Source organism: Carcharhinus amblyrhynchos, unplaced genomic scaffold (genome assembly GCF_965287045.1).
Source record: "Carcharhinus amblyrhynchos unplaced genomic scaffold, sCarAmb.v2.hapA scaffold_54, whole genome shotgun sequence".
Classification (NCBI taxonomy): domain Eukaryota; kingdom Metazoa; phylum Chordata; class Chondrichthyes; order Carcharhiniformes; family Carcharhinidae; genus Carcharhinus; species Carcharhinus amblyrhynchos.
Window position 1 is genome coordinate 202,434 of NW_027649795.1, and position 27,920 is coordinate 230,353.

General features: G+C 48.7%; 1 protein-coding gene across 2 annotated transcripts; it reads right to left on the reverse strand.

Annotated features, from left to right (window-relative positions):
• Window positions 1-27,757, reverse strand: rce1a (Ras converting CAAX endopeptidase 1a). 2 transcript variants are annotated; one of them, XM_080182435.1, is made up of 8 exons: window positions 27,604-27,757; window positions 24,991-25,093; window positions 20,732-20,815; window positions 19,795-19,873; window positions 16,220-16,387; window positions 12,635-12,706; window positions 3,200-3,262; window positions 1-2,212 (listed from the first exon to the last, which is right to left on the reverse strand). In XM_080182435.1, the coding sequence occupies exons 1-8, from the start codon at window positions 27,750-27,752 to the stop codon at window positions 1,980-1,982; spliced, it is 951 nt and encodes a 316-aa protein (XP_080038561.1). In that variant the 5' UTR covers window positions 27,753-27,757; the 3' UTR covers window positions 1-1,979. The 2 variants fall into 2 exon arrangements, with proteins under 2 accessions (XP_080038561.1, XP_080038562.1); XM_080182436.1 differs by having other exon boundaries at window positions 20,732-20,811; window positions 27,604-27,718.
• Window positions 27,758-27,920: the final 163 nt, after the last annotated feature.

Consider the following 27,920-nt stretch of genomic DNA (forward strand, 5'->3'; position numbering starts at 1 on the left):
ATAAACCTGTTGGACTTTAACCTGGTGTTGAGACTTCTTATTCTGCACTGGTCCCCCCAGAACCTGGAAACTTCAAATGGGCCAGTCAATGGCCCCTGAAACGAAGCCACAATCGGGACAGCTCCAAAGGGCCTGTGGATAATTTAGCTTAATGAGGCAATAAGTCCATTTCTGCGCACATAAACCCTGGAATTATTTAACAAACAGCCCAGCACTGTGACAGTAGCGAGATGGGTGTACGACTGATGTAGGCTCTCTCCCCTCCAGATTTAACATGGACCCGAAAAGCCTTTCTCATCCATATATTTCACCGTGACTTTGCAAAGCTGCCTTTGAAACACAACACACACACACACACACACAACAGCACTCACAAAACCTAACAACTGAGGTTTCAATGAGCTTATCATACTATTGTAATACTCCTTACAATGCCAGTGTAAGTTGCTCTGATTCAGAACTGATTTGTGTCAAAAAAAACTCTTAAAATTTGTCTTTTAGTTTAGAATCATAGAATCCCTACAATGCAGAATGAGGCCATTTGGCCCATCAAACTTGCACTGACCACAATCCCACCCAGGCCTTATCCCCGCACCCCCACACACTTACCCTACTGGTCCCCCTGACACTAAGGGGCACTTTAGCACGGCCAATCCACCTAACCAGCATGCCTTTCGAACTGTGGGAGAAAACCGACGCAGACACGGGGGAGGATGTGCAGACTCCACACAGACACTGACCCGAGCCGAGAATCGAACCTGGGTCCCTGGCGCTGTGAGACAGCAGTGCTGACCGCCTCTGCCCCTGCTCCTGCAAGCTCTGAAAAAAAGGGTTGCCCTCAGTCTGTCTCATTGATGGGATGCTTTCAAAATCAGAACATGATTCCTTGGCGTCAAGTCCAAAATGACTAGAACCCCAAATTTAAATGATTAAAAAGGCCCTCTCACACTCCACACATCTCAACCCACCCTAACCAAGAGCTTTCTGGCTAGACACAAACATCCCTGGCCTTCATATCCCTGGAGAGAATGAGCAAGGATGTTTGTCAACAGACAGAATTCAGAAAGACCTGCTGAATCATGTCCCAAACTCTTCAACCAGTTGAGAGTGGGTGGGCCATCGGAACATAAACGATTTCTTTCTAATCTCTGCAGGGAGAAAGCACCCTACCCCCTCTCCCCATTGAGAAAAAGAGAGTCCTCTTCCTTCACTCTGCCAAACTCCCCCAAGGGGCAGAGACAGAGGTAAGGTTCTGTGAATGTACACAAGACCCCCACCCCTCCCCGCTGGCCTTAAGGTGACAATCTGGGCGAGAACCAAGTGCAGTGAAGAAAGAGTGTGCACAGTGCCAGAAACAGGCCTGCAAATGTACATCGCAACCAATTAGTCAAAACCCTGGGGTTGTTGTGTTGTAAGAATTCCCAAGTGCTGGAATATTGTAATTATATACTGGGTGGGGCGGAAGTGGTGGAGGAAGTAGGCAGGGGGAAGAATTTGATGAAGCGGAGAGGAATTTGATGAACCAGGGAGGAATCTTGACACAGTGACCTGGCCGTGTGTAGAGATACAGGAATTGGGGTGGGGGTTGGAGAAGGAAAAGGGTGAATTAAGCATCGCATTGGGGCTTTTTTTTTAAGCAATGGCAGTTCGAGAAGTGGATAGAAAACAAACGTGGTTCAGTAACAAGTGCTGGTTTGGAAGCCCTGGGCTCCTTAAACACAATTGGGCCTGGCTTGGTGCGGTGGGCTGGATAACAACACCTCGACATGTACGGTCTGTATCACGTGGGGGGGGAAAGAGAGATCTGGGGTGGTGACGGGAGCCTAAGTTTTTTATCCCAGACTTGCAAAGACGACTCCCAATTCCTGAGACATTTCCCAATCCACTCGCCGGCTCCCAGATGGAGAGTTCCCTGAATATTAGAGAGAGAGGGGAGGGGAGGGGGAGGGGATGCAGCTGACAGATCCGCCCTGCTGGGGTCAGGTGCACACCGAAGAAGGGCTGATGTCTGACTTGGTCAACTGGCAAATGGCAAGGCTCCCGTAGAAGGTGGGGTCCGTCATGGGAAAAAGCAGCAGGAAGAAGAGGATGACTCCCAATAGGTAGAAGATGATGATGGTGACTTTCTGAGGATGTTCCAGGGCAGCTCCAATGGCTGGGAATCCCATGTAATTACAAAACGAGTGGCACAGCACGGGACCAATCAGGTGGCCTAGGAAATAAAGAGCCTGTCACAAGACTGAAAGGATTCTTGTTTCATCAAAGAACCGCAACATCCAGATCTTCCCCAGTAGCAGCAACAGAGTAGCTCTCAAACCATTCATCCATCCCCAGGAATTACTAACACTCCCTGGGGGCCCCCAGAAAAAAGATCGGCGCTCCCAGGGGGCCCCCAGAAAAACAAGGATGCCCCCAGGGACCACCCTGAAAACATCAAGCCTAAAGACTAGGACGGCACAGTGGTTGGCACTGCTGCCTCATAGTACTGGGTCCTGAGTTTGATTCCTGGCTCGGGTCAGTGTGTGGAGTCTGCACGTTCTCCCTGTGTCTGCGTGGGCTTCCTCCGGGTGCTCCGGTTTCCTCCCACAGTCTCAAAGACATGCTGGTTAGGTGCTAAATTCTCCCTCAGTGTAACTGAACAGGCACCGGAGTGTGGTGATAGGGGTTCTCACAGTAACTTCACTGCAGTGTTAATGTAAGCCTACTTGTGACACTAATAAATAAACTTCAAACTTAAAGGAGGGAGAGGAAACTGGGGCAAGAAAGGAATTCCAAGAGGATGGGAAGGAATGAGCTGTCATTAGAGGCAGGCAGTGCAATGTATCTGAATCATAGCACCACTACAGTGCAGAAGTAGGCCATTCAGCCCATCAAGTCTGCAATGACCACAATCCCACCCAAGATTTAACCCTATCATTTACCCTAGCTAGTCCCTCTGACACTAAGGGGCAATTTAGCATGGCCAATCCAACTAACCTACACATCTTTCAGATAATGGAATGAAACTGAAGCACCCGGAAGAAATTCACGCAGACACGGGGAGAACGCAGAGACTCCACACAGACAGTGACCAAGCCGGGAATTGAACCCAGTTCCCTGGCTCCGTGAGGTAGCAGCACTAACCACTGTGCTGCCCCAAACACAAACGAGGAGGCTGGAAAGGGGACATGAAAGGTGTGAACAGTAAAGGCATACTAACCTGTCCTGATGAAAATAAATGCTGTGTACGCTCCAAACACTGCAGTGTACGAAAACTGGAAAACTGGGGAGAAGATGAAACAAAAACATGGATTATTAACCCAGTTATCAACAATTAAAGGCACAGTTTTATTGTCACCGTTTCAACCAGGTTGCAAATCTGTCACGATCAAAGCTGTCACAAAGGGAAATGTTGGACTTTAATCTGGTGCTGAGACTTACTGTGCCCATCCCAGACCAACGCTGACATCTCTACATCATGACAAAGGGATACAAATAGATGATTTTAAAAAGATATTCATTTGTGGGACATGGGCGTCGCTGGCTGGGCCAGCTCATTCCTAGTTGCCCCTTGGAGGGCAATTGAGAGTCAACCACATTCTGTGGCTCTGGAGTCACATGTAGGCCAGACCGGGTAAGGACGGCAGATTTCCTTCCCTAAAGGGAACCAGATGGGTTTTTCCGACAATGGATCACCAGTAGATTCTTAATTCCAGACATTTTTAACGGAATTCAAATTCCACCATCTGAAAGATTCATGACTCTCAAGAGCAAAATTTTTCCTTCATTTCTGTTATAAATGGGAGACTACAGTTTTTAAACTGTGTCCTATGTCCTAGTCTCTCAACAAAGAAAATTACAGCACAGGAACAGCCCTTCAGCTCTCCAAGCCTGCACCGACCATGCTGCCCGACTGAACTAAAACGCCCTACCCTTCTGGGGACCATATCCCTCTATTCTCATCCGATTCATGGATTTGTCAAGACTTCCCTTAAAAGTCATTATCGTATCTGCCTCCACTACGTCCCCTGACAGCACCCACCACCCTGTGTAAAACAAAACTTGCCTCATATATCTCTCTCCCCCTCGCACCTTAAACCTGACCCCCTTGTAACTGACTCTTCCACCCTGGGAAAAAGCTTCTGACTATCCACTCTGTCCATGCCCTTCATAATCTTGTAGACTTCTATCAGGGTCGCCCCTCAACCTCCGTCATTTCAGTGAGAACAAATCAAGTTTCTCCAACCTCTCCTCATAGCTGATGCCCTCCATACCAGGCAGCATCCTGGTAAATCTTTTCTGCACCCTTTTCTGTAAGGGGACACATTCTCTCAACATTCATCCTGACAAATCTTTTCAAGATCTTGTATGCTGCTGTACGATCAACTCCCAATCTTCTGAACTCCAATGGAGTTCAATCTTTCCTCATACAAAAACTCCCTCATCCCAGGAATCAGTGAACCTTCTCTGATGTGCTTCCAATACAATTACATCCTTTCTTGAATGAGGCCAAAACTGTATTATGGCAGGCAAAGCGATGGCCTAGTGGTGTGTTGCTAGACTATTAACCTAGAAACTCAGCGAATATTCTGGGGGTTCTGGTTCAAATCCCACCACAGCAGAAGTTAGAACGTGCATTTAATTTTTAAGAATCTGAAACTAAGAATCTACTGATGACCATGAAACCATTGTCGATTGTCAGAGGAACCCATCTGGTTCCCTTTAGGGAAGGAAATCTGTCGTCCTTACCCAGTTTAGCCTACATGTGACTCAAAGAACAAAGAAAATTACAGCACAGGAACAGGCCCTTTGGCCCTCCAAACTTGCACCAACCATGCTGCCCGACTGAACTATAACCCCCCCACCCTTCTGGGGACCATATCCCTCTATTCCCATCCTATTCAGGTATTTGTCCAGACACCCCTTAAAAGTCACTATCGTATCTGGTTCCACTACCTCCGCCGGCAGCGAGTTCCAGGCATCCACCAGCCTTAGTGTAAAAAAACTTGCCTTGTACATCTCCTTTAAACCTTGCCCCTCGCATCTTAAACCTGTGCCCCCTAGCAATTGACTCTTCCACCCTGGAGAGAAGCTCCAGGACACAGCAATGTGGTTGACTCTCAACTGCCCCTTCAGGGCAACTAGGGATGGGTCATAAATATCAGCCCAGCCAGTGACGCCCATGTCCCACAAATGAATAAGAAGAATTCCAGATGTGATCTCACCAACGCCCTGTACAACGGCAGCAAAACATCCCTATTTTTATATTCTATTCCCCTTGCAATAAATTACAACATTAATTTGCCTTCCAAATCACTTGCTGTACCTGCTGACTAACCTTGTATGAATCATTACCAGGACACCCAGATCTGTCTGTATCTGTGAGTTTTGTAACCTCTCCCCATTTAGATATTATGGTGCTTTTATATTCTTCCAATAACGTGAACACATTATACTCCAGTGGCTAACTTTTTGCCCATTCACTTAATCTTTGCAGACACGGTAGCACAGTGGGTTAGCACTGCTGTCTCAGTGCCAGTGACCCAGGTTCGATTCACGGCTTGGCTCACTGTCTGTGCAGAGTCTGCACATTCCCCCCGTGTATACATGGGTTTCCTCCAGTTTCCTCCCACAGGCCAAAGATGTGCAGGTTAGATGGATTGGCTGTGCTAAATTGAACCTTAGTGTTAGAGGGACCAGCTAGGCTAAATGTATGGGGCTATGGGGTAGGACCTGGGTGGGATTGTGGTTGGTGCAGACTCAATGGGCAGAACGGCCTCCTGCACTGTAGGGATACTATGATTCTAGTCAATCTATTTAAAATAATGGGCTGGCTCCCATTTCAAAATAACCCACTGTGTAATTACACGCAGTGAATTTATCATAGAAGGAAATCCTCATCAGGAGTGCTTACACCTCTACTTTCTCAGAAGACTAAGGAAATTTGGCACGTCCGATACGACATTCACCAAACTTTACAGATGCACCATAGAAAGCATTCTTTCCGGTTGTATCACAGTTTGGTTTGACTCCTTCTCTGCCCAAGGAACTACAAAAGGACATGAATGTAGCCCAATCCATCACACAAACCAGCCTCCCATCCATTAACTCTGTCTACACTTCCCACTGCCTTGGCAAAGCAGCCAGCATAATCAAGGACCCAACACTCGCCCTGGACATTCTCTCTTCCAACTTCTTCCATCAAGAAGAAGATACAAAAGTCTGAGGTCACGTACCAACCAACTCAAGAACAGCTTCTTCCCTGCTGCTGTCAGAATTTTGAATGGACCTATCTCGCATTAAGTTGATATCTCACTACACCCTAGCTATGACAGGAACACTACATTCTGCACTCACTCCTTTCCTTCTCTATGAACGGTATGCTTTGTCTGTATAGCAAATGGAATTTATGGCAAATGGAATTTAATGTTGGCAAGTGCGAGGTGGTCCACTTTGGTAGGAATAATGGTAGGAAGGATTATTACTTACGTGGCGAAAAACTGCAGCAGGCGACTGTGCAGAGGGACCTTGGGGTCCTTGTGCACGAGTCGCAAAAACCCAGCTTGCAGGTGCAGCAGGTGGTCAGGAAGGCAAATGGGATGCTGGCCTTCATAGCGAGGGGGATTGAATATAAAAGTAGGGAGGTTCTCGGGGCTTGTTAGAGTGTAGTTTACTTCCGTACCGGAAGTTAGGCCAGGGGATAGTCGTTAAGGGGGAGCGGGGGGTATAAATCGGATACTCACCCGGGGACCCACCTCATTGTTCTCCGGAGCATTGAACCTGGTGGCTGTGGCGAGTGACTGATTTGAATTAAAAACTGCTTTTTTCCCTCTACTTCCGGTTCTCAGGGCTTGTTAGAGTGTAGTTTACTTCCGTACCGGAAGTTAGGCCAGGGGATTGTCGTTAAGGGGGAGCGGGGGGTATAAAAAAGGGGTAGCAGCATAGAGCGGGCAGCGTCGGGAGCGGGCAGTGGAGTGAGTGGGAACTGAGTGAGAAGGGCTTTGGCTCGCTGGGCTTAGGTGAGAGTAGGCTTAGAGAAGGGAGTTGCAGATTTCTACCTTTTGCCACATACAGGAGGTTGGGACATGGTAGGGAATATAGGGAGGAATGTAAGTTGCGTCCAGTGCCACATGTGGGAGTACCTGGTGGTGTCACGTGTCCCCAAGGTACACATCTGCAGTAAATGTTTAGAACTGCAGCGATTGAGGGCCCGGGTCAGGCAACTCGAGGGGAGGCTGGAAGATGCGTTTCTAGTCAGGGAGAACGAGGAGATAATGGCTGGGAACCATGAGCAGGAGGAGGTCTCAAGGGCTGAAGAGAAGGGAGGATGGACGACTGTTAGGAGGGGAAAAAGGAAGAAGAAGAAGAGTAGTCAGGGTCCCCCGGCCTCCCCGGAGGCCCCCCAAGGGTCGTCGGCAGGGGCACAGAAAAATAGGAAGGAGGGGAGACTGACTTAGAGGGACGGAAGGGGGCTGGTAAGGTGATAGTGGTAGGGGATGGGAGGGTCCGAGGGATTGATAGGAGGTTCTGTGGGCAGGGGCGCGACTCCAGGATGGTGGTCTGCCTCCCTGGAGCAGGGGTAAAGGATATAATGGAAAGGGTAGAGGGAATTTTGAAAGGGGAGGGGACCCAGGCAGAGGTCATAGTACACGTAGGGGAGGGGGACATAGGAAGGAGGAGTAGGGAAGAGGTCCGTAGGCAATTTAGGGAGTTGGGGGCCAAACTAAAGAGCAGGACCTCCAGGGTGGCACTGTCTGGGTTGCTGCCCAGTGCGAGCAGGGCTAAGAATGACGAGATCATGCAGTTAAATGCATGGTTGAGGGACTGGTGTAGGGTAGAGGGGTTTACTTATGTGGATCACTGGGAGGTGTTTAGGAGAGAAAGGCAATTGTACAGGAGGGGTGGGGAGGATTTGAACGGGAGGGGGACTAGTGTCTTAGCAGGGAGGTTAGCTGGGGTGTTCAGGAATGATTTAAACTAATAGGGAGGGGGCGTGGGGAGGTGGCTGGGAGAGAGTCGGGTGAAAGGAAAATTATAAGGGAGAAGGTGGTTCCGAGGGACACTTGTGGGTTGAACTGTGTCTGTTTCAATGCTAGGAGTGTGGCAGGGAAAACGGATGAGCTTAGGGCCTTGATGTTTGTGAGGCAGTTAGATGTGGTGGCTGTAACGGAGACGTGGTTACGGGAAGGGCAGGACTGGCAGCTGAATGTTCCTGGGTACAGGTGTTTTAGGTGTGACAGAGGAGGGTTGAAGAGAGGTGGAGGGGTGGCACTGTTATTCAAGGAAAACATCACAGTAGTGCAGAGGGAGGACGATATGGAAGAGATAGGGATTGAGTCGCTGTGGGTGGAGCTGAGGAATAAAAAGGGAGAGATCACATTGCTAGGGGTGTACTATAGGCCACCCAACAGCCCAAAGTCAGTGGAGGAAGGCATCTGCAGGGGCATTTTGGACAGGTGCAGGAAGAATAGAGTGGTTGTAGTGGGTGATTTTAATTTTCCCGGAGTGAATTGGAGGGGGCCTAGAGCTGGGGGTACGGAGGGAGAGGAGTTTGTGAAATGTGTTATGGAAGGGTCGCTAGAACAGTATGTAACTAGCCCGACTAGGGGAGGGGCTATACTGGATTTAGTGTTGGGAAACGAGCCGGGGCAGGTGGGTGAGGTAGAGGTAGGCGAACATGTGGCGAACAGTGACCACAAGTCCGTCTACTTTAGGATAAAAATGGAAAGGGACGAGTGCCGGCCAAACGGGAGTGTGCTGAACTGGGGAAAGGCGAGCTATGGCAGGATTAGGAGGGAGCTGCAGCAAACTGATTGGGAGGGACTGTTAGCTGGCAAGTCCACGGTTGGCAAGTGGGAGGCTTTTAGGGACAAAATGAAATGGTTGTAGGGGAGGTATGTTCCGGTTAAGCGAAAGGATGGGAAAGGTAGGATTAGAGAGCCGTGGATTACGGGGGATATTGAAGACTTGGTCAGGAAGAAGAGGGAGGCATATGTTAGGTCAAAACAAATGGGTACGGAGAGTGCGCTGGAGGCATATAGAGAGAGTAGGAGGGAGCTAAAAAAGGGGAATTAGAAGGGCGAAGAGAGGGCATGAGATGGCTTTGGCTGGTAGGATTAAGGAAAATCCAAAGGCATTTTATTCCTATATTAGAGGCAAGAGAGTAGTTAGAGGGAAAATTGGTCCTCTTAGGGACAAGAGTGGAGAGTTGTGTATTGAGTCGGAGGGAATGGGGGAGCTCCTGAATGAATACTTTGCGTCGGTATTCACGAAGGAGAGGGGTTCGGAATCGTGCGGTCTCTTGGAGGGAGCGGAGGTTCAGTTGCAGGATATAGTTATTACGAGAGAGGAAGTGCTAGGGCTTTTAGGTAGCGTAAGGACGGATAAAGCTCCAGGGCCTGATGGTATTTATCCCAGGCTGCTTAGGGAGGCGAAAGATGAAATTGCTGGGCCTCTGGCGCACATCTTTGTCTCTTCTTTGGACACAGGTGAGGTCCCAGAAGACTGGAGGGTAGCAAATGTGGTCCCGTTGTTCAAAAAAGGTAGTAGGGATAACCCTGGGAATTATAGGCCGGTGAGTTTGACGTTGGTGGTAGGGAAGTTAATGGAAAAAATACTTAGGGGTAGGATGTATGAGCATTTGGAGCGTTGCGATCTGATTAGGGATACGCAACATGGCTTTGTTAGAGGGAGGTCTTGCCTTACGAATCTGGTGGAATTCTTTGAGGAGGTGACAAAAACGGTTGACGATGGGAGAGCCGTTGATGTCATCTATATGGATTTCAGTAAGGCGTTTGACAAAGTCCCTCACGGTAGGCTGGTAGAAAAGGTTAAGGCGCATGGGATACGAGGCCAGGTAGCTAGGTGGATTGAGAACTGGCTGGGAAATAGGAGACAGAGGGTAGTTGCGGAGGGGACCTTGTCGGGCTGGAGGCCAGTGACCAGTGGTGTGCTGCAGGGCTCAGTACTGGGACCTCTCCTCTTTGTAGTCTACATAAATGACTTGGAAGAGGGCGTAGGCGGTGTGATCAGCAAGTTTGCTGATGACACCAAGATGGCAGGGTTGGCGGGTACGGAACTGGATTGTCAGGTGATACAACAGGATATAGATAGGTTGGTGCAGTGGGCAGATAGGTGGCAGATGGCATTTAATCCTGACAAATGCGAGGTGATGCATTTTGGACGGAATAATGCAGAGAGGAGCTATGTGATAAAAGGTAGGCCAATTAGGAGTATAGACATACAGAGGGACCTGGGAGTGCAGGTTCACAAATCCATGAAGGTTGCGTCACAAGTGGAGAAGGTTGTTAGGAAGGGGCATAGAGTATAAAAGCTGCCGTCTAATGCTTCAGTTGTACAGAACGTTGGTTAGACCGCATTTGGAGTACTGCGTCCAGTTCTGGTCACCTTACTACCGGAAGGACGTGGAGTCTCTGGAAAGGGTGCAGAGGAGGTTTACCAGGATGTTGCCTGGCATGGGGGGACTGGGTTACGAGGAGAGATTGAAGAAACTGGGGCTATTCTCCTTGGAAAGACGGAGATTGAGAGGGGACATGATAGAAGTATATAAGATACTGAAGGGAATAGATAGAGTTAATAGTGAGAGACTGCTGCCTAGACTGGGTACGAACAGGAGAGGTCATCATTTAAGGGTGGGGGGGGGGGGAGGTATAATTTGGAGGTGAGAAGAAGGTTCTTTACGCAGAGAGTTGTGGGGGTCTGGAATGCGCTACCGAGTAGGGTGGTGGAGGCAGGAACGTTGGACTCGTTTAAGATGCAGTTAGATAGGCACATGAGTGAAACGAGAATGGAGGGATATGGTAGGGGCTATTAAATAGGGTTAAACCTCGGGAGACACCGGAAGGGCAGGCTGTATGATTAATATTTTTTGTCTTTATTCCACAGGTGGAGGTCCACCTCGTGTCAAGCGAGGGGCATGCACACGGTGGGTCGTGCGTGGGCTGCTCTTGGAAGTCCAGGAGGGGCCTAGTACTTCATGTCGGTGTGTGTGCTTGATCCTGGACTGGTAGACGGGCGCCGCAACAGCTCAGTGACTAGCACTGCTGGCTGTGCAGACACATGGATTTGGGCCTGTGTCTGTGGGAGTTGGCGCGTTCTCCCTGTGGTTGCGTGGGTTTCCTCCGGGCGCTCCGGTTTCCTCCCACACCCCAAAGATGCGCTCTTAGGCTAATCGGTTTTTACCAAATTGACACTATTTCTTCCCTGAATCTGACTGAGTAGGGTTCCATTCGTAGACATGCAGGGTAGAATAGGTGTAGGGTGATGCGGCGGCACAGGCTCGTTGGGCTGAAGGGCCTGTTTCCCGTGCTGGGTTGTTCTTTGTTCTTTGTCTTGCTGCGGCTGTATAGGGCATTGGTGAGGCCGCAGCTGGAGTACTGTGTGCAGTTTTGGGCGCTGCACCTGCGCAAGGATATTTTGGCCTTGGAGGGAGTGCAGAGGAGGTTTACTAGGCTGATACCGGAGTTGAGGGGGTTGAGCGATGAGGAGAGGCTGAATAAACTAGGCTTGTACTCGTTAGAGTTTAGAAGAATGAGGGGAGATCTCATTGAGACGTATAAGATGATGAATGGGATGGATAGGATAGAGGTGGAGGTGGAGAGACTCTTCCCGCTCAGAAAGGATAGTAGGACTAGGGGGCACAGCCTCAAGATAAAGGGGGGGGCGGTTTAGAACGGAGTTGAGGAGGAACTTCTTCACTCAAAGGGTGGTGAATCTCTGGAATTCTCTGCCCGTTGAAGTGGTGGAGGCTACCTCGCTAAATATTTTTAAGACGCGGGTTGATGGGTTTTTGATAAGAGAGGGGATTAAGGGTTATGGGGAGAGGGCGGGAAAGTGGAACTGAGCCACGACAGATCAGCCATGATCTTATTGAATGGCGGGGCAGGCTCGAAGGGCTAGATGGCCTGCTCCTGCTCCTATTTCTTATGTTCTTATGTTCTTATAGCGCGCAAGAAACTATATTTTTCACTATATACTAATATTTGTGACAATAAATTAAATCAAAAATCAAGTCTTTATAAACAGGCCGCTCAGTCAATACCACGCTCTTTACACTATCAACCAAAGTCCAGGTTACCCGGAGAAAAGTAAAGTTAAAAGTTCATTATATTAGCCACAAGTAGGCTTACATTAACATTGCAATGAAGTTACTGTGAAAATCCCTAATCGTCATACTCCTGTTTTGGGTAGGCTGAGGGAGAATTTAGTACGACTGATGCACCCTAACCAGCACATTTTTCGGACTGTGGGAGGAAACCGGAGCAAACCCAAGCAGACATGGGGTGAATGTGCAAATTCTGCACAGACAGTGACCCAAGCCAGGAATTGAATCGGGGTCCCTGGCGCCGAGAGGCAGCAGTGCTAACTACTGTGCCATCTTGCCACCCACAACTGCATATCCAACTGGCTGGTGTAGCCAAACCGAAGTACAAAGGTTTGCTTTAAGAGAGAGTTGATTGACTTGTTAAGCTCTCCTTCCACACAGTCCAGTGTCCCAGCTGTCCCCTATCTATAATAGCCTTTGCTTAACCTTTGCAAATGTAATTAATAAGACACTGACACACCGTAAACAGTAACCCACTCTTCCCAATCCAATGTTTGGTCCAAGAGCACCCTCCTCCCATGTGCATCATACCTGCAGAGAGGAAGATCCCCACAACTGTGCCTTGTCTGAACTTCAGGAGTTCGATCACATGGTGGAAATGAGCTTGGGAGCGGGAGAAAGAAAAAGACACAAAAATGTCACAAGATTTAAAACAAAACCTCACCTGGTCACTTGATAACACAATCAGTCTGGGCTACACTTCCACCTGGGACCTTTGCCTGTTGCCACCCCACCTTAGCGTGGCAGTGATTAGTACTGCTTCACAGCGCCAGGGACCCGGGTTCAATTCTGGCCTCGGGTCACTGTGCGGAGCTTGCACGTTCTCCCCATGTCTGCGTGGGTTTCCTCCTGGTATTCCAGTTTCCTCCCACAGTCCATAGATGTGCAGGTTAGGTTGATTGGCCATGCTAAATTATCCCTAGTGTCAGAGGGATTCGCAGGCTGAATACACGGGGTTATGGGATAGGGCGTCGGTGGGATTGTGGTCGGTGCAGATTCAATGGGCCGAGTAGCTTCCTTCGGCACTGTAGGGATTCTATGATTCTTTGCCCAAGTAGACATTATTTTAGAACTGAGGGGAGGAGAAATTTCTTCACCCAGAAAGTGGTGGAATTCATTCCCACAGAAAATAGTCGAGGCCAAAACGTTGTGAGATTTCAGGAAGGAATCAGATATTGCTCTTAGGGCTAAAGGGTTCGAGGGATACGGAGGAGGTGGAGGGGATCATGATATTGAATGGTGGAGCAGGCTGAAAGGGCCAAATGGCCTACTCCTGCTTCTAGTTTGTGTGTTTCTTCAGGTGCTGGTGTATTCAGTGAGTTTAACAGGTGGATGGTGGAGAATGGGCACTACACAACACTGTTCACACCAATGGCCTTTCCAGCAGAAGTTGCAGAATTGCAATCAGCCACCTGGGAGGACCAGTTTACTCTTTCGATTAGGTCTGATTTACTATTGTCACATGTATCGGGATCCAGTGAAAAAGATTGTTTCTTGCACACTATACAGACAAAGCATACCGTTTATAGAGAAGGAAAGGAGAGAGTGCAGAATGTAGTATTATAGTCATAGCTAGGGCGTAGAGAAAGATCAACTTAGTGCGAGGTAGGTCCATTCAAAAGTCTGACAACAGCAGGGAAGAAGCTGTTCTTTAGTCGGTTGATATGTGACCTGAGACTTTTGCATCTTTTTCCCAACATAAGGCGGCAAAGAGGGAATGTCCGGGGTGCGTGGGGTCCTCAATTATGCAGGGCTGCTTTTCCCGAGGCAGCGGAAAGTGTAGACAGAGTCAATGGATGGAAGGCTGGTTTCCGTGATGGATTGGGCTACATTCACAACCTTTTGTAGTTCCTTGCGGTCTTGGACAGAGCAGGAGCCCATACCAAGCTGTGATACAACCAGAAAGAATGCTTTCTATAGGGCATCTGTAAAAGTTGGTGAGAGTCATAACGGACATGCCAAATTTCCTTAGTCTTCTGAGAAAGTAGAGACATTGGTGGGCTTTCTTAACTATAGTGTCAGCAAGGGGGGACCAGGACAGGTGACCTGGACACATGAAAACATGAAGCTCTCAACCCTATCTACGAGTATGTTCTTAGGTTTTTTCTACTTTGTCCCCATTAACGTAGACAGGGGCATATTCTCCTCTATGCTTCCTGAAGTCAATGACAATCGCCTTCGTTTCGACAATCTCCCCTGACTTAGGGGCATTGAGGCTCTGACGCCGTCTCTGACTGAGATCCTACATCCTTAGCAATGACTGTGACACTACATTCTGCACCCTCTCCTTTCCTTCTCCCCAAGGTACCCTATGAATGGTTCTGTATAGCACACAAGAAACAATACTTCTCACTGTATCCCAATACACGTGACAATAATAAATCAAATTGAACGAGAATGCTGACAGAGGGAATGAAGGGAAGGTGTGGAGTTGGTGAAAATGGTGGAAGATTACGCTTTGCACACGGAGGTTGGTGGGGTGAAACGTGAGAACAAGGGAACTCTGTCCTAGTTCTGGGAAGGAGGGGAGGGGGTGAGGGCTGTGGCGCAGGAGATAGACTGCACGCTGTTGAGGGCCCTGTCGACAACTGTAGATGGGAATCCACAGATGAGGAAAAAGAAGCACATGTTGTTCTGGGGAACCCGGGTTCGAATCCCACCACGGCAACTGGCGGAATTTGAATGCAATAAAAAAAATCTGGAATTAAAAATCTACTGATGACCATGAAACCATTGTCGGAAAAACCCATCTGGTTCATTAATGTCCTTTAGGAAAGGAAATCTACTGTCGTAATTGCCCCTTGTTGTCTGCAGATACATAGGTTAGATGGATTAGCCATGTGGGGTTATGGGGATAGGGTAGGGGAAAGGGCTTGGATAAGATACTCTGTTAGAGAGAGATGCTGTAGACTCGAAGGGTTGAATGGCCTCCTTCTGCACTGTAAGGATTCTATGGAGGCACTTTGGTTCATTCATTTCGGGACAATCTTTATACTATCTCCCTTCCCCTTTCGGAAATTTGTTCAGTTTTTGCTTTAAGAGATACAGCAGACTGTACCTCAACTCCTTCCATGTATTAATGTTGCCTTGCATAATCATCTTGTTTCTCTGAAATTATTCCTGGGATATGGGTGTCACTGGCTGGGCCAGCATTTATTGCCCATCCCTAGTTGCCCTCAGAGGACAGTTGAGAGTCAACCACATTGCTGTGGCTCTGGAGTCACATGTAGGCCAGACCAGGGCAAGGACGGCGGATTTCCTTCCCTAAAGGGAACCAGATGGGTTTTTCTGACAATGGGTCATCAGCAGATTCTTAATTCCAGATATTTTTATTGAATTCAAATTCCACCATCTGCCATGGCCGGATTCGAACCCGGGTCCCCCAGAACATTAGCTGAGTTTCTGGATTAATAGTCTGGCGATAACACCACTAGGCCATTGCCTCCCAGGGCAGCACTGTGGAACAGTGGGTTAACACTGCTGCCTCGCAGCACCAGAGACCCGGGTTCAATTCTCGGCTTGGGTCACTGTCTGTGTGGAGTTTTGCATGTTCTCCCCATGTCTACACGGATTCCGCCAGGTGCTCCGATTTCCTCCCACAGTCCAAAAGACGTGCTGGTTTAGAGTGCATTGGCCATGTTGAATTCTCCCTCAGTGCACCCAAACAAGAGTATGGCAACTGGGGGATTTTCACAGTAACTCCACTGCAGTGTTAATGTAAACCTATTTGTGACACTAATAAACAAACTTTAAACTCTTTTTCACAGTAACCTCATTAGTGTTAATGTAAGTCTACCTGTGACACTAATAAATAAATAAGCACGGAACAACCGTGCTAAATTCTCCCTCAGTTTATCTGAACAGGACTGTGGCGACTAGGGGATTTTTACAGTAACTTCATTGCAGTGTTAATGTGAGCCCACTTGTGAGACTAATAAATAAACTTTAAAAAAAACTTCCCTCCAGCCATGAACAGAAGCTGGCCAGAGAAAGAACAGACTGTCTCTGGAATGGTGCTTTGAGCCAAGAATTCCCAAGCACAGCGCCTCAGACATCCTCGTGTGTGCACAAGTACACCTTACACCTTTCCGACCCTGAACGTAACATCACACTCACCAACTCCGAAGAACAGCGGGCAGGTAACAATGGCACGGCTGAGGCCTGTACAGGGCACCAGCATTGGTAGCATGCACGCCCGGAACACCAGCTCTTCCGTCAGAGGAGCTACCACCTGGTTCCTCATCCAACGCATGTCGGCCAAGCAGTGCACCCAAAACTGGGGGTCTGGGAAAGAGACGAGAACAGGGTTACTGGAGCTTGATCTCTTGTGGCGCACTCAGACAGGCATTGACAGAGACAGGGGAGCACATATCCCTCACTGCACTTTTCCACATTGCTACTCGCTGACTGGGCAAAGATCCATGAAGCAACAGACAGGATCTTCCTCCCAAATATTTGCCTACTGAGAAAAAGCATTTATTGCCCACACATAGAAACATAGAAGATAGGAGCAGGAGGAGGTCATTCGGCCCTTCGAACCTGCTCTGCCATTCATCACCATCATATTTGTCCAACTCAATAACCTAATCCTGCTTTCTCTCCATAACCTTTGATCCCGTTCGCCCCCAAGTGCTAGATCCAGCCGCCTCTTGAATACATTCAATGTTTTGGCACCAACTACTTCCTGTGGGAATGAATTCCACAGGCTCACCGGGTGAAGAAATGTCTCCTCATCTCCGTCCTAAATGGTCTCCCCCCAATCCTCAGACTGTGACCCCCCCTAGTTCTGGACTCCTCCCCCCCCCCCCCAACCATCGGGAACATCCTCCCTGCCTCTACCCTGTCTAGTCCTGTTAGAATTTTATAAATCTCTATGAGATTCCCCCCTCATTCGTCTGAGCTCCAGCGAAAACAATCCTAACCTAATTAATCTCTCCGGTGGCCTTTTAGAAGGTGGTGGTTTGCTGCCTTCCGGAGTGATGTAGACCACATGGCGTAGGTACCCCAGTATTATTATGTAGGGGATTCTCAGATTTTGATCCAGCCCCACAGTGGGTTAGCACTGCTGCCTCACAGCGCCAGGGACCTGGGTTCAATTCCCGGCTTGGGTCACTGTCCACGTGGAGGCTGCATGTTGTCACCCCCATGTCTGCATGGGTTTTCTCTGAGTGCTCCAGTTTCCTCCCACATGAAAGACATGCTGCTTAGGGTGCATTGAGCTGAACAGGCAGTGGAGTGTGGTGACTAGTGGATTTTCACGGTAACTTCATTGCAGTGTTAATGCAAGCCTACTTGTGACACTAATCAATAGACTCCAAATCAAAATGGTGTGACTTTAAGAGAAACTGGGAGATAGTGCTGGTGCTGGCAACACCTGCTGCCCTTATCCTTCACAGTAGTAGATGTGGATTAAAGTTTATTTATCAGAGTCACAAGTAGGCTTACATTAACACTGCAATGAATTTACTGTGAAAATCCCTTAATTGCCACATTCTGGTGCCCATTCAGGTGCACTGAGGGAGAATTTAGCATGGCCCAATGCACTCTAACCCGCACGTCTTTTGGACTGTGGGAGGAAACCGGAGCACCTGGCTGAAATCCATGCAGACACAGGGAATACGTGCAAACTCCACACACAGTGACCCAAGTCGGGAATCGAACCCAGGTTCCTGGCTCTGTGAAGCTGCAGTGCTAACCATTGTGCGGGTTGAGGAGTCATCATTGGAGAAAGCTTTGGCGAATTGTTTCAGCGCATCTGGCAAATGTAGCCAGTGTAGAGGGGGCGATGGTTTAGGTGGGTGAGGTGCCTAAACAGGTGGACTATCTTGTCTTGGATGGATGACTTGCTATAAAGTGTACGTTCATTTCTCAATTTTCATAGCTACTGAGCCATAAGTGCAGAGTGGTGCACTGGCTCTAGAATCATAGAATCCCTACAGTGCAGAAGGGGGCCATTTAGCCCATCAAGCCTGCATTGACTACAATCCCATCCAGGCCCTATCTCCGTAACTCCACATATTTACCCTGCTAATTCACCCTGACACTAGGGTCAATTTAGCATGGCCAATCCACCTAACCAGCACATCTTTAGGCACTAAGGGGCAGTTTACAGTGGTCAATCCATCTAACCTGCACATCGTTGGACACTAATGGGCAATTTAGCATGGCCAATCCACCTAACCTGCACATCTTTGGAGAAGACAGCCAGCTGAGGACAAAGACTGAATGGGCAATGATTATCCCTCCTTGAATGAAAGTGAGAGAGACGACACCACCCCAAGGCACGCAAGAAAGAACTCGCGTTTGTATCACACCCTAAGGCTGTCCCGAAGTGTTTTGCAGTCAATGAGGCATTCTCTGAAGCATAATCACTTTTGCAATGCCGAAAACACAGCAAGCATGTAACAACAGCAATGTGATTAGTTGCTAGCTGAGAATTTAGGTGTTTTGGATAAAATGACACTTCGAATTAAACTGCAAAAGCAGACGCAGCTTGTGATTAGCTGAAGACAGATTTGGGACTGGGGAACGATCTTTACTCAGTGATTAACAACTTGAACGGGTTCATGTTAGTGTAGTGGTGGGGAAATCCCTGGAATCATAGAAGCTTCACAGGAGGAGACAATCAATTAGCTTATAGTGACAATGGCAGCCATCTGCAAGAACTTAATCCCACTGCCCAGCCCTGTGCAACCTACCTGCACTAATTTAGGGAATGCCTGGATGCTACATATGCCATTGACTCATCTATGTTCTCTCCCTGTGTCTGCGTGGGTTTCCTCCGGGTGGTCCGGTTTCCTCCCACAGTCCAAAAGATGTCCTGGTTAGGTGCTAAATTCTCCCTCAGTGTAACCCGAACAGACACCGGAGTGTGGCAACCAGGGGAATTTCACAGTAACTTAGCTATGAGGAGAGATGGAATAAACTGGCATTGTTCTCCCTGGAAAGATGGAGGCTGAGACGTGACCTGATTAGAAGTTGATAAAATTATGAGGGGTATAGATAGGGTGAACATTTGGAAGCTTTTTCCCAGGGCAGAAATGACAATTACAAGGGGGCACGAGTTCAAGATAAGGAGAGAAAGGTTCAGCGGAGATGTGCAGGGTAAGGTTTTTACACAGAGTTGTGGGGGGTGGGGGGTTGGAATGCACTGCCAAGTGAGGCGGTTGAGGCAGATACATTAGCCACATTTAAGACTTATCTGGATCGACACATGAACAAACAGGGAACAGAGGGATAGAAGCAGTTGGTAAGAGAAGTAAAGGTGATCCAGTGCAGGCTTGGAGGGCCAAAGGGCCTGTTCCTGTGCTGTCCTGTTCCTTGTTCTTGGTTCATTTCAGTGTTAAGGTGAGCCTACTTGCAACACTAATAAGTAAACTTAAATAAACTAAAAGCAGATACGGGGGTGTTTGGGAAGTGGGCAAACAGTCTTTGGAGGAAACTGGAGCATCCAGAGGAAACCCACGCAGACAGGGGAGAATGTGCCAACTCCACACAGACAGTGGTCCAAGCCAGGAATCGAACCCGGGTCCCTGGTGCTGTGAGGCAGTTGTGCTAACCCACTGTGTCCCCCCCTCCCTCTCCCCACAATTCAGGCAGCCATTCAGCAACTTAAGCCCTTGTTCCAAACTGAGCAACCTCAGAACACAAGTCACTCGCTACAGACCAGACTCGCTGCACAAGAGGCTCACCGAGAAACGTCTTCATCCCATCGAGTAAATCCCACGGATAATCCATAACCAGTTGAATCAGTGGCCCAAAGAACAGCACCTGGCAGGCACAGAGAAACACTTTTAATTCTACATCAATCCCATGTGCACCTCACCCACTTCCTCTGTGCTGCCCACATTCTCACCACCCTCTTTCTTCCAAATCTCCGATCTGGTTGATTCGTGACTCTGATATCTGGATGGCTCCTCATTTTGGACACCCTCACATCATCTCTACATCAAACCCTATCAAACAGCTTTACGCTGTAAATCTTAGAAAGACCCCTACCAGGTCACTCCTTGAGCAAGGATCACCCAGCCTAGGCAGCCTTTCCTGATACGAATAACCTCTCATTTTGTAGTTCCAGAGAATTCTTCAGTGCAGAAGGAGACCATTCAGGTCATCAAGTCTGCACTGACCACAATCCCACCCAGGCTCTATTCCTGCAACCCCACACATTTACCCCAATAATCCTCTCTCTCTCTTCCCCCCACACTACAGTCAATTTAGCAATCCCAACCTGCACATCTTTGGACACTAAGGGACAATTTAGCATAGCCAATCCACCTAACCTGCACATCTTTGGACTGTGGGAGGAAACCAGAGCACCCGGAGGAAACCCATGCAGACTCTGCACAGACAATGACCCAAGCCAGGAATCGAACCCAGGTCCCTGGTGCTAACAACTGTGCCACCGTGCCGCCCCAGTTATGGTCCTTGAGAATCTTTGTTGTACCTACCAGTCGTTGCTATAAGATTAGGAATGTGCACAATATCCTAACCAAAGTTCTACACAAGTGCATAACATTGCTACGTAAGTGAGTAAAAAGAACTGTTTTAGTTCCCAGTATTGCAGGAAAGCCTGCCAGCCTGCATCCCCGCCGTTCTAGAAGTTACTTACTCCGAGTGTGCACTCACCATGGTCAACAAGAGTGGAAGGCAAGCAGCGGCAATAATGCCCTCCAAATGAACGCCCATTAGCATCAGCAGCGAGGGACCTGTCTAATCAAAACATGCAAGAAGTCAGATCCGCCGGTCTAGCCCGCCCGACGAGTAAGGAGCACCGTGACTTCAACTAATGCCACGGGCAGGATTTTACACCCTCGTTCATCCTGAAACTGCAAAATCCCACCACAGGGCAACCCTCCACCCCTCGCCCGCTCGGCTTCCTGCAGCGGAGCAGGGGCGGTAAAGTTTCAGCCCTTGTTATTCACAAGTGAAAATTATTATTTAAATGGGAAGCAGATTCAAAGCAATTTGGTGCAGAGGGATCTGGGTGCCCTTGTGCATGACTCGCAGAAAGTCAGCACGCAGATGCAGCAAGCAATAAGAAAGGCAAATGGAATCTTGGCATTTAATGCAAAAGGTCCAGGTGTTAAAAGTAGAGAAGTGTCGTTACAAATGTATAAAGCCTCGGTGAGGCCACATCTTTTTTTAAATTCATTCATGGGACATGGGTGTTGTTGGCTGGGCCAGCTATTTACCATTTATATAGATGATCTGGAGGAGGGAACCGAGTGTAGGGTGTCAAAATTTGCTGATGACACCAAGATTGGGGGAAAGGCAAATTGTGCGGAGGGTGTGGAGAGTCTGCAGAAGGATCTGGATAGGCTGGGCGAATGGGCCAGGAAATGGCAAATGGAATTTAATGTTGGCAAGTGTGAGGTGGTCCACTTTGGTAGGAAGAATGGTAGGAAGGACTATTACTTACGTGGCGAAAAACTGCAGCAGGCGACGGTGCAGAGGGACCTCGGGGTCCTTGTGCATGAGTCGCAAAAACCCAGCCTGCAGGTGCAGCAGGTGGTCAGGAAGGCGAATGGGATGCTGGCCTTCATAGCGAGGGGGATTGAATATAAAAGTAGGGAGGTCTTGCTGCAGCTGTATAGGGCATTGGTGAGGCCGCAGCTGGAGTACTGTGTGCAGTTTTGGGCGCCGCACCTGCGCAAGGATATTTTGGCCTTGGAGGGAGTGCAGAGGAGGTTTACTAGGCTGATACCGGAGTTGAGGGGGTTGAGCTATGAGGAGAGGCTGAATAAACTAGGCTTGTACTCGTTAGAGTTTAGAAGAATGAGGGGAGATCTCATTGAGACGTATAAGATGATGAATGGGATGGATAGGATAGAGGTGGAGAGACTCTTCCCGCTCAAAAAAGACAGTAGGACTAGGGGGCACAGCCTCAAGATAAAGGGGGGGCGGTTTAGAACGGAGTTGAGGAGGAACTTCTTCACTCAAAGGGTGGTGAATATCTGGAATTCTCTGCCCGTTGAAGTGGTGGAGGCTGCCTCGCTAAATATTTTTAAGAAGCGGGTTGATGGGTTTTTGATAAGAGAGGGGATTAAGGGTTATGGGGAGAGGGCGGGAAAGTGGAACTGAGCCACGACAGATCAGCCATGATCTTATTGAATGGCGGGGCAGGCTCGAAGGGCCAGATGGCCTACTCCTGCTCCTATTTCTTATGTTCTTATTGCCCATCCCATTGCCCCTTGAGAAGATGGTGGTGAGCTGCCTTCTTGAATCGATGCAGTCCACGTGCTCTGGGTTGACCCACAATACCATTAGGGAAGGGATTCCAGGATTTTGACCCAGCGACTACAAAGGAACAGCCGATATATTTCCAAATCAGGATGGTGAGTGGCTTGGAGGGGAATTTGCAGGTGGTGGTGTTCCCCATGTGTCTGCTGCCCTTGTCCTTCTAGATGGAAGTGGTTGTGGGTTTAAAAAGAACAAAGAACAACCCCACGCGGGAAACAGGCCCTTCGGCCCAACGAGCCCGCGCCACCATTTCAACAAAACATTTTGCTACGCCTACCCTGCCCCGTGTGTATGTGAATGGTACCCCTAATGCAGTCAGATTCAGGGGAGAATAGTGTAGGGTCAATTTGGTACACCAATCAGCCTAAGAGCACATCTTTGGGGTGTGGGAGGAAACCAGAGCACCCGGAGGAAACCCATGCAACCACAGGGAGAATGCGCAAACTCCCACAGACACAGGCTCAAATCCATGTATCTGCACAGCTAGCAGTGATAGTCACTGAGCTGTTGTGGTGCTTGTCTGCTGGTCCAGGATTAAGCACACACAACGACACGAAGTACTAGGCCACTCTCGAAACCTCCAAGAGCAGCCCACGCACGACCCACCGTGTGCATGCCCCTCGTTTGACAACAAGGTGGACCGACACCTGTGGATTTAAAGAGATAAAACATTAACATGTAATATTACATTTCCAGTGTCGTCCCGAGGCTCTGACCCTTTTTAATACCGTCTACTATAACCCTCCATCCCTGTTTCGCTCATGTGTCTATCTAAGTAAACCTTAAGTCCAACGTGCCTGCCTCCACTGCCTTACTTGGCAGCGCGTTCCATACCCCCATGACCCTCTGCGTGAAAAACCTTCCTCTAGTATCCAAATTATACTTCTCCCCCCTCACCCTTAGATCGTGACCTCTCGTAATAGTTGTCCCCAATCTAGGGAAAAGCCTGCCACTGTTGACTCTATCTATTCCCTTCATTATTTTATACACTTCTTTCAGATCCCCCCTTAATCTCCGTCTTTCTAAGGCGAAGAGCCCCAGTTTTTCCAACCTTTCCTCGTAACTCAGTCCTTCCATGCCAGGCAACATCCTGGTAAACCTCCTCTGCACCCTCTCCAGGGTCTCCACGTCCTTCCGGTAGTAAGGTGACCAGAACTGGACGCAGTACTCCAAATGCGGCCTAACCAACGTTCTGTACAACTGAAGCATTAGACAACAGCTCTTATACTCTATATCCCATGGAAGGTGCTGTCTAAGGATGTCTGGTGAATTGCTGCAGTGCAGCTTGTCGATGGTGTACACTGCTGTCACTGAGCGTCAGTGTGGAGAAAGTGAATGTTTGTGGATGTGGTGCCAATCAAGCAGGGCTGCTTTGTCCTGGATGGTGTCGAGCTTCTCGAATGTTGTTGGAGCGGCACCCATCCAGGCAAGTGGGGAGTATTCCATTACACTCCCAACTTGTGCCTTGTAGATGGTGGACAGGCTTTGAGGAGTCAGGAGGTGAGTTACTCCCCACAGTATTCCTAGCCTCTGACCTGTAGTGTTAAAATGGTGAATCCAGTTGAGTTTTTGGTCAATAGTAACCCCAAGGATATTGACAGTGGGGGATTCAGTGACATTTATACCTGGATTATTGCATCCAATTTTGGTCTCCTCATTTGAGGAAGGATATGGTGACTTGGTGGCAGTTCAGAGGAGGTTCACTGGATTGAGCCCAGGGACAAAAGTTAAAGTTTATTTATTTATTAGTGTCACAAATAGACTTACATTCAGACTGCAATGAAGTTACTGTGAAAATCCCCAAGTTGCCACACTCCAGTGCCTGTTCAGGTACACTGAGGGAGAATTTAGCACCCTAACCAGCACATCTTTCGGAGTATGGGAGGAAACTGGAGCACCTCGAGGAAACCCACATAGACACGGGGGGAGAACGTGCAAACTCTGCACAGACAGTGATCCAAGCTGGGAATTGAACCCAGGTCCCTGGCACTGAGAGGCAGCAGTGCTAACCATTAGTGCTGTCAAACTATATTTGACACAAAGCCATTTGAGATATCAGGAAAGGTAATCATAGGATCCCTACAGTGCAGGAGGCCATTTGGCCCATCGAGTCTATACCAACAACAATCCACCTAGGCCCTACCCCCATAACTCCACATATTTACCCCACTAATCCCTCACACCTACATATCCCGGGACACTAAGGGGCAAGTTAGCATGGCCAAAGCACCTAACCTGCACATCTCTGGATGGTGGGAGGAAACCCACGCAGAACGTGCAAACTCCGCACGAACATTGATCCGGGGCCAAGAAATGAACCCGGGTCCCTGGCGCTGTGAGGCAGCAATGCTAACCATCATCCCACTGCTCCATCCTCAAAAGTTTGGTTAAAGAGCTTTAGGAAGGATCTTAATGAAGGGGACCAAGGTGGAGAGGTTTAATGATGGGATTCCCAGGTTTAAGGTCCAGTGGAGAGTCCGGCTGCCAATAACGCAATGACGGAAATCGGGGATGCTCAAGAGGCCGGAATGGGAGGTGTCGCAGAGATCAACATAGGATTTGATCCACCGGGCAGAATTCCAATCGGCATGGTAACCTGTCGTTGCTGGACGGCCCCACAGAAGTTGGCGAACACAATGACGTACCTTGAAACCCGTGTATTGCCGCCATGTCCACAGCCATAACGGAGACAGTATCGAGACAATCAGGACACTGGTGAACCGCCGCTTAATCACAGTGGGGTGATCCCTGTTATACAAAAGAAATTCTATTAGACAGAAACGCTTTATATGGATTACCTCACATTGCAGGCACCATACACAATCACAGAATATACACTGCAGAAGAGGCCCTTCAGCCCATTGAGTCTGCACCGACGCATGAAACGCCCTGATCTGCCCAACCAATCACATCTGTCAGCACTCAGCCCTCAATATTATGACATGCCAAGTGCTCATTCAGGTGCTTTTTAAAGGATGTGAGACATCCCGCCTCCACCACCCTCCCAGGCAGCGCATTCCAGACCCTCTGGGGAAAAAAGTTTTTCCTCAACTCCCCCCTTTGCACACCCTCCACTGTATTCACATCCTTCCTATAATGTAGTGACCAGAACTACACACAGTACTCCAGCTGCGGCCTCACCAAAGTCTGATACAACTCCAACATGACCTCTCTGCTTTTGTAACCTATACCCCAACTGATGAAAGCAAGTGTCGCATACACCTTTTCCACAACCCTATTACCTGCCTTTCCACCTTCAGAGATCTATGGGCAAACACACCAAGGTCCCTTTATTCTTCAGAACTTCTGTGTCAGACCTTTCATAGTATATTTCTTTGTCAAATTACCCCTTCCAAAGTGCTTCACCTCACACTTTTCAGGGTTAAATTCCATCTGCCAGATATTCTTATCTGGCATTTGACCATTTTGTCTGTATCTCTTGTAACCCAAAACACTCTAAGTCTTACAATACCAGGTTAAAGTCCAACAGATTTCTTTGGTAGCACAAGCTTTCAGAGTGCTGCTCCTTCATCAGTGAAGAGGCAGTGCTCCGATAGCTCGTGATTCCAAATAAACCTGTTGGACTTTAACCTGGTGTTTTGAGACTTCTTACTGTGCCCATCCCAGTCCAACGCTGGCATCTCCACATTGTGGCTACCACCAACACCGCAAACTACTGGCTCAAAGTGGACAGGATCTCCAAGAAGATCGCGCATATCGACACACACATCAAGTTTCTACAAAGATGCAAGAAAGCAGGCAAGATACCGAAAGGACTACAGATCACACAGGTCAACCTGGAACACAGACTATGCTGAGAGACTTTGCCATCGCACCTCTCTCACACTCCTCAACCACCTCATACACCATCTACAGCACACCTCCTTAACTTGTGCTTAACCCTCTCTTCACTCGCATTGTCTGCACCTGTAAAGCCTCGATTACCTGAAAAGACTTGCATTCCAACCATTATCTTACAATTGTGTCTGTGTCTACATACGCCGTGTTTGTGAAACCTACCTCTCCACTCACCTGATGAAGGAGCAGTGCTCCAAAAGCTCGTGATTCCAAATAAACCTGTTGGACTTTAACCTGGTGATGTGAGGCTTCTTACTGTCCCCACCCGTCATCTCCATACATGACTCAATCTCACTGTTAACCACCCGACCAGTCAAGAGGCATAAAGTTAAAAGTTTTAAACTTTATTTAACCACTGCGCCAGCGATAGCAATTTAGCAATAACTGCACATGATCGCGAACATCCGAGCGGCTAGCAATGCTGCCTTACAGCGCCAGGGACCTAGGTTCAACTCCCAGCTTGGATCACTGTCTGAACCTTCTCCCTGCATCTGCGTGGGTTTCCTCCGGGTGCTCTGGTTTCCTCCCACAGTCCAAAAGATGTGCTGGTTAGGTGGATTGGCTGTGCTAAATTGCCCCTCAGTTTTGATTTATTATTGTCACATGTATTAGTACACATGAAAAGTATTCTTTCTTGCACTATACAGACAAAGCATACTGTTCATAAAGAAGGAAAGGAGCGAGTGCAGAATGTAGTGTTCCAGTCACAGCTAGGGCGTAGAGAAAGGTCAACTTAATATAAGTTAGGAAGAGACTGTAACAGAGCATTGTTAGAGGGTTGCAAAGAGTTACAATAGAGTTTCAAAAGCATAGAGCAAGAATGAAAGATAGAATTAGTGGGTATGCTTGGAATTCATTGGTTAGTCACAAGTTAGGCTTACACTAATACTGTAATGAAGTGATTGTGAAAATCCCCTAGCTGCTACAGTCCGGTGCCTGTTTGGGTCAATGCACCCTAACCAGTACATTTTTCGGCTTGGCTTGGCACAACTTGCAAAAAGTCACCTTATTCCAGCACCATCTTTGATGAATCAGTGTACCTGGACAGGCACCACAGTGTAGCTTCTAGGGGATTTTCACAGTAACTTCATTGTGACATTAATGCAAACCTACTCGTGAAACTAATAAATAAAATAAACCTTCCATCATTTCTGTTTTGCAAAAGTCAGGTGAGAACTTGTGCATTATTAACTGTTTCACATACAGGGAAGGGGGGTTTATTTCTCTCCCTCTCTCAAACTTTCCTCCGCTACAAGGGTTGCTGACTCAGCTGTTGCTGGCTCAGCAGCATTGCAACGGAGGGACCCCCCCCTCCCGGAGGGGGGCGGGGGGGGCAATGGCGTTGCCCCTGGCAACCCGCTCGCCCACCCGCAGCGCAGCCGCAGCGGCGGCACCGTTACCTGGGCAACGGGCTCCTCCACACGTACAGGCTGCCCACATAGCCGCAGGCCAGCAGCAGGCAGGAGGTGACTGAGATGGGGCAGAGCTGGGGACCGCCGCTTCCCCCACTTCCCGCGGCTCCACCATCGCCGCCCTGCTCCGCCATCATCCACAGGCCAGCACTTCCGGCGCAGCTGGTGCTCCGGCGCGGGATTAATGCGTCATTCAAGCCCCGTCCCCCATCACGCCAGCCCTGTCCCGCCCCCCTCACCCAACTTCATTCATAAATTTACCCGCAAGCGCGGGAAGAGTAGCTTAGTTACTGCTCTCAGAGGCT

What these genes read in the sequence shown, in the direction of transcription:
- rce1a (XM_080182435.1), bottom strand. Translation starts at nt 27,752, where the DNA reads ATGATGGCGGAGCAGGGCGGCGATGGTGGAGCCGCGGGAAGTGGGGGA. An exon ending in GGCAATACACGGGTTTCAAG is followed by an intron (nt 20,816 to 24,990) that starts GTACGTCATTGT and finishes TGTTTTGATTAG; the next exon opens with ACAGGTCCCTCGCTGCTGAT. An exon ending in TTCCACTCTTGTTGACCATG is followed by an intron (nt 19,874 to 20,731) that starts GTGAGTGCACAC and finishes TGTGCCTGCCAG; the next exon opens with GTGCTGTTCTTTGGGCCACT.